At 44.2% G+C, this 5,989-nt stretch overlaps 1 protein-coding gene across 1 annotated transcript; it reads left to right on the forward strand.

Annotated features, from left to right (window-relative positions):
* Positions 1-1,694: 1,694 nt before the first annotated feature.
* Positions 1,695-4,866, forward strand: LOC113074948 (pseudouridylate synthase 7 homolog; the record flags this gene model as incomplete). The annotated part of the gene is made up of 6 exons (XM_026247650.1): positions 1,695-1,931; positions 2,018-2,144; positions 3,390-3,491; positions 3,890-4,019; positions 4,104-4,195; positions 4,359-4,866. Coding segments are annotated over 6 exons (825 nt in total), but the record flags the coding sequence as incomplete, so codon positions are not given.
* Between the last annotated feature and the right edge of the window lie 1,123 nt (positions 4,867-5,989).

Genomic DNA, 5,989 nt, shown 5'->3' on the forward strand with positions numbered 1-5,989 from the left:
GTAGTAATGGATCAAAATGGACACCTAGATTTTTTGCAAGTTGTCTCTAAGGGAACTTAACCTACTTGTAAAATTTGTACTGAGTGCAGCGGGGCCTAGCAGAAGCACCTCAGTTTTGTCAGTGTTTAGTTGCTAACAATTATTAGCTATCCAAGTTTTTACTTCGTCAAAACATGAGAAAAAAAGGTGTAAAGAAGAGTCATTTTTCAAGTTTGATTGGAGGGTAAAGTTGGAGGTCATCAGCGTAGCAATGATAGTTAATATTATATTTATGAAGAATGGAGCCTAGGGAAGCATGTAGAGCAAGAACAATAAAGGGCCAAGAATAGAACCCTGTGGAACACCATGAGAGAAGAGAAGGCAGAAGATGAGGTGAATGACCAGATATTTACTGAAAAAGTCCTACCCATTAAATAAAAGGTGAACCACTGTAATGTTGTGCCTTGAACCCCTACTACTAGAATGTAACGGTACGTGTAACGGTGCACGGGTGCGGAACATATACACTTTCGTGTTTCCAAACGAACATATTAAGTGGCGGAAGTCTTCGCGTTCAGCAGAAATCCCGCCCTGCAGCTGATTCTAATGCCGGTGACACACTGGCTGCGTGGCGTGAGCGTGGCGTTTCTGCTGTTTGTCAGTTGCGTGACACTAGGAAAAAAAGTGATTGTAATTCAAACGCAGCTCCCGTCGGCATTTAAACAGGACCTTTGCTCTTAATTCCGATCGGTCCAACGCTATAATGAAATCTGAGCAGGTCTAAAAACTGAAACTGTTCTTGCTGCACTTTACACTTTGGAAAAGTTATATATATATTTAAAATATGAGCAGGTCTACAAGCTGGCATTGATAATGCTGCACTGTAATCATAGTTATATATTATATTTTCCATTATATTTTATTATATGATATTGGTTTGAGAGTATTTATTTAGTGGAGAACTTTGCAGCAGTATTTTATTTCTTATTCTTTTTTTATTTTATATATATTTTATTAAAAGTATGTAAACAAATTGTTTAAAAAAAAATAGTTTATAGTAATAAACAACCTGCAGTTTAATGTTTGCATTTCTTTCCCTTACTGTACCGAAAATGAACCGAACCGTGACTTTAAAACCGAGGTACGTACCGAACCGTGATTTTTGCGTACCGTTACACCCCTACTTACTACACATTTGAGTTGATTCAAGAGGATGTCATGGTCAATAGTGTCGAAGGCTGCACTCAAATCTAACAGTATAATGGCAGTTGACCCTGAATCAATGGACAACAAAATATAATTCATAACTTTAAGCAAGGCTGACTCTGTACTGTAATGTGCTCTAAAAACCAGATTGGTACTTATCCAGAATGTTAAAGGCATCCAGGTAAGAAGTAAACTAAATTGTATTGAAATTGTAGATGTAATGCTTTGATTGTCAAAAGAATTCCAGGTGTAGTTCACTTTTAGCCAATTTGATTACTCCTAGCATTTTCATCGGTCAGACCTGGAAGTCTGATTGATTGATAACTTTTGACAAAGTTTAGTTAGGTGTGAAAATAATGAACATCTAGTGCAAGAGCAGGAGGGATTTGTGATTTGCAGTTTAAAGTGCATGCACACCCTCAGGGCAGGAGCGGCATGTATCTGAGAACGCGCTTCAGGTTTAGTGCGAGAGCAAAGGAAATCGTGCATCATATTATGGTATAGATTAATGTACGTGCTACAAGTGCGCACTTGCTCTTGTTGTGAGGTGTAACCGAGTGTCTGTCTCTCTGGTGGTGTGTCCAGCGGAGAAGGGATATCTGGTGAAGTGCAGAGAGGAGTGGGCGCGCTCTCAGGACCCAGAGGCGGCCCTCAAGAGACTGCCGGTCAAACGCTGCGTGGAGGGCCAGTTACTGCGAGGCCTTGCCAAGTACGGCAAAAACAACATCATCACAGCGTTCGGACTGGTGAGAGAACATAATGTTTCACATCATGAAATAACCCAACACACTCTTGACCTCCGCAGTGCTCTAACGTCTTTATCCTGCTTCAGATCCCTCGTAACAACAGGCTGATGTACATCCACAGCTATCAAAGCTACGTATGGAACTGTATGGTCAGCAAACGCATGGAAGCCTTTGGGCTCAGAGCTGTGGAGGGAGATCTGGTTCTCAGAGGAGGTGAGTGTGAGAGAGAGAGAGCGTGTGTGTGTGTGAGGGTGAGTCTCTGTGTGTGTGTGTGTGTGTGTGTGTGAGGGTGAGTCTGTGTGTGTGAGAGTGAGTCTGTGTGTGTGTGAGAGTGAGTCTGTGTGTGTGTGTGTGAGTGAGTCTGTGTGTGTGTGTGAGAGTGAGTCTGTGTGTGTGAGAGTGAGTCTGTGTGTGTGTGAGTGTGTGTGTGTGTGAGAGTGAGTCTGTGTGTGTGTGTGTGTGTGTGTGTGTGTGTGTGTGAGAGTGAGTCTGTGTGTGTGTGTGTGTGTGTGAGAGTGAGTCTGTGTGTGTGTGTGTGTGAGGGCGAGTGTGTGAGAGTGAGTGTGTGTGTGTGTGTGTGTGTGTGTGTGTGTGTGTGTGAGAGTGAGTCTGTGTGTGTGTGTGTGTGTGTGTGTGTGTGTGTGTGTGTGTGTGTGTGTGTGAGAGTGAGTCTGTGTGTGTGTGTGTGTGAGGGCGAGTGTGTGAGAGTGAGTGTGTGTGTGTGTGTGTGTGTGAGAGTGTGAGTCTGTGTGTGTGTGTGTGTGAGAGTGAGTCTGTGTGTGTGTGTGTGTGTGTGTGTGTGAGAGAGTGAGTCTGTGTGTGTGTGTGTGTGTGAGGGCGAGTGTGTGAGAGTGAGTGTGTGTGTGTGTGTGTGTGTGTGTGTGAGAGTGAGTCTGTGTGTGTGTGTGTGTGTGTGAGAGTGAGTCTGTGTGTGTGTGTGAGAGTGAGTCTGTGTGTGTGTGTGTGTGTGTGTGAGAGTGAGTCTGTGTGTGTGTGTGTGTGAGAGTGAGTCTGTCTGTGTGTGTGTGTGAGAGTGAGTCTGTGTGTGTGTGTGTGTGTGTGAGAGTGAGTCTGTGTGTGTGTGTGTGAGAGTGAGTCTGTGTGTGTGAGAGTGAGTCTGTGTGTGTGTGTGTGAGAGTGAGTCTGTGTGTGTGTGTGTGAGAGTGAGTCTGTGTGTGTGTGTGTGAGAGTGAGTCTGTCTGTGTGTGTGTGAGAGTGAGTCTGTCTGTGTGTGTGTGTGTGTGTGTGTGTGTGTGAGAGTGAGTCTGTGTGTGTGTGAGAGTGAGTCTGTGTGTGAGGGTAAGTCTGTGTGTGTGTGTGTGTGAGTGAGTCTGTGTGTGAGTTTATGAGAGTGTTAGTGTGTTGGGTGTGTGTGTGTGTGTGACAGAGTGAGTGTTGTGTGAGTCTGAGAGTGTGTGTGTGTGTGTTGATGCTGACAGAATCTCCGGTGTTTTTCAGGCTATGCTCATGTTCTGTCCGCTGAAGAGGCAGAAAAACACTCAGTTCATGACGTGGTGATGCCGCTGCCAGGGTTCGATGTCATTTATCCCACTCACAGTGGTGAGGCATTCTGGGAAAACCTGGATATATGAGGAAGCCTCATTGTAAAAAGTGATATCTAGACATAGAAGAGTTAGAAAAGTCAGAAATTCATAAAATGGTGAAATGCCATTCATAAATGTAGATTTCTTTTTAGCTGTGTAAGTCTTTAAAATATAAAAATAAAATGTATAAATTGTCTACAATTTTTTTTTGTGGGTAGTTATTGTGAGTAATCATGGTGGCAGGTTTAATATAGTTGTGGTTAATGGGGGATTTGGAGAAACAGATGGTTTGTGTGCTTTAGCATCAAGAGAAGAAGCAGCTCTTCTCTTCCATTTGTTCAGCTTCGGCTGGTCAGATGTATTTTCTGTTGGTGCTGTTGGACTTCTCACTGGTGTTCTGTGCTTCTCCTGCAGTGGGTGGAGGCTACAGAGACATGCTGAGCGCTGATGACCTGGACATCGATAGCATGAGGCATAAAGTTCGGGATTACTCTCTGGCCGGCGCATACAGGAGGATCCTCATTCGCCCCAGAGACGTCAGCTGGTGAGTGAGCTCCAGTAACTCGCTCTGCTCCTGCGCATTGAGATTGAGTTCTGATGGAATCTGTCTGATCTTTCTTCTCTGAAGGGAACTGATCCAGTACGATGATCCACGAGTGCCTCTCGTTCACACAGATGTGGAGAAATTAGAAAACGCTCCAGCTCCGGTTTACCTCAAAGGTCCTAAACACACACATTTACTCAGCTCTGAATAGGGAAGTTCCATAGACTTCTGTTGGTTTCTTTCTCTGCCTGGCCAAAAAATGTCATACACTCTTTTTCGTTGGACTGTTTTTTTTTTTTAGTTTTGACCACATATATGTTTGTGTATGTGTGTGTGCAGAAGGGAAGTATCGGGCCCTGAAAATGGAGTTTTCTCTGCCATCCTCCACGTACGCCACGATGGCCGTCAGAGAAGTGCTGAAGATGGACACCAGCATCAAGAATCAGACTCAGCTCAACACCAGCTGGCTGAACTGACCGTCACAAACATGCTCTGGATTTTCTGACAGCTTTATTCTGCTCACATTTTTTCAGTGATAAAGACTTGACTTTCTCATGTTTGTCATTTGGACACCGTGAAGAAGCCACAGCACCGTTTTCAGTTTTAGTTGTAGAATTTGTTTTTTAGTGAGGGTGTTTTAATGCTCCGACAGTATAAAGACAGTTCTTACACATATTTCCAGAACTTTAGCATAAACAAAGATTTAGCAGTAAAAGAACATGTACCGGTTCTTGTAAGATTCATTTTGCTATTTGATGATGATTATTATTGTAAATTGTTTGATTCCTGCTGAATATTCAGTTTGTCAGTGTAAATATTTTAATCTGAATAAATGAATCTGACTGATTTCTTTGTGTATCCGTGATTTACTCATCTGTCAGACATGTTCTCTAACACACTGGATTTACACTCGTAAGGTCATTCACCCAGAGCCCAGAACCATGATAACACGTCTTCTGCTGATTGGATTAGGCTTTGCCCTGGGTTATCGAAGAATTCAGAAAACGGGAACAGCTGTCCAAAGCCTCACAAGGCTGCCCGTCATGATTGAAGCAGTGGGCAGAGCGGTCAGCACTGAGACTATTAACCACAATATGGAGACCATCACGGAGAAGCTCACGGCTTTGCAAAGGAAAATGGATGGATTTGGAGACCAGAATGGACAGAGAGTAACTGTGTAAATTAGAATGCAGCTACTCGTCCCTAGACCAAACAAATCGAAATCTTCTTTCGTCTCCCCTCAACCAGCACTGGCCTCGGCCAAGGCCGCTTTTGGAACAACAACCCCCCTGGAATAGCACTGCGTTCCTCCCCCCTCTTCCACAGACACCTGCTGATTGTTGACTCTGTCTGGGACCTGATCAAGGATGTCTTCATGGCAACTTGCTGTGTCATGATCACATTCTGCGGACTGAGGCACCTAGATATGAATGCCAGCTCTCCAGGCCTACAAATGCACAAACTTTTACATACATACACACATGTGCACATATTCAGATATGCATTCATGCCCCCCAGGATGCTTGCATGCACTGGATTACCCCGACCCCCCCCACTTCCCCTCCCCTGTTTGCAGTCGTGTGGTTATGCAGTATTGATAATGTGACTTTGTTGCTGGGGTGTTTTTCCTGTTCTCCCACTGTACTCCCAAAGGAGCATAGTCTGGTTGCTGTTTTTTTCTCCTCTCTTCCCTAATGTCATGCTGTATTCCTTCCTCAATTCCCTGTCTTCCTGTCCTGTCTACCCCCTTGTCATATTGTATGTATGTTGTGTGTATACATGTATACGCCTTATTCAGCCCGCCGCCATTTTGATTCGAAAACGAGGCTGTGAGGGTAAACCGGAAATAACAACAACTAAACATGGCTGTGTGGACTACGAACCTGTCATATCTTCCTCTTCTTACGCTCAATGTTGTGGAGTCATGGGCGGACAAAGGATAAAAAATTCCCAGATCTATCCTCCTGAAG

Source organism: Carassius auratus, unplaced genomic scaffold, assembly GCF_003368295.1.
Source record: "Carassius auratus strain Wakin unplaced genomic scaffold, ASM336829v1 scaf_tig00015861, whole genome shotgun sequence".
NCBI classification, from domain to species: Eukaryota; Metazoa; Chordata; class Actinopteri; order Cypriniformes; family Cyprinidae; genus Carassius; species Carassius auratus.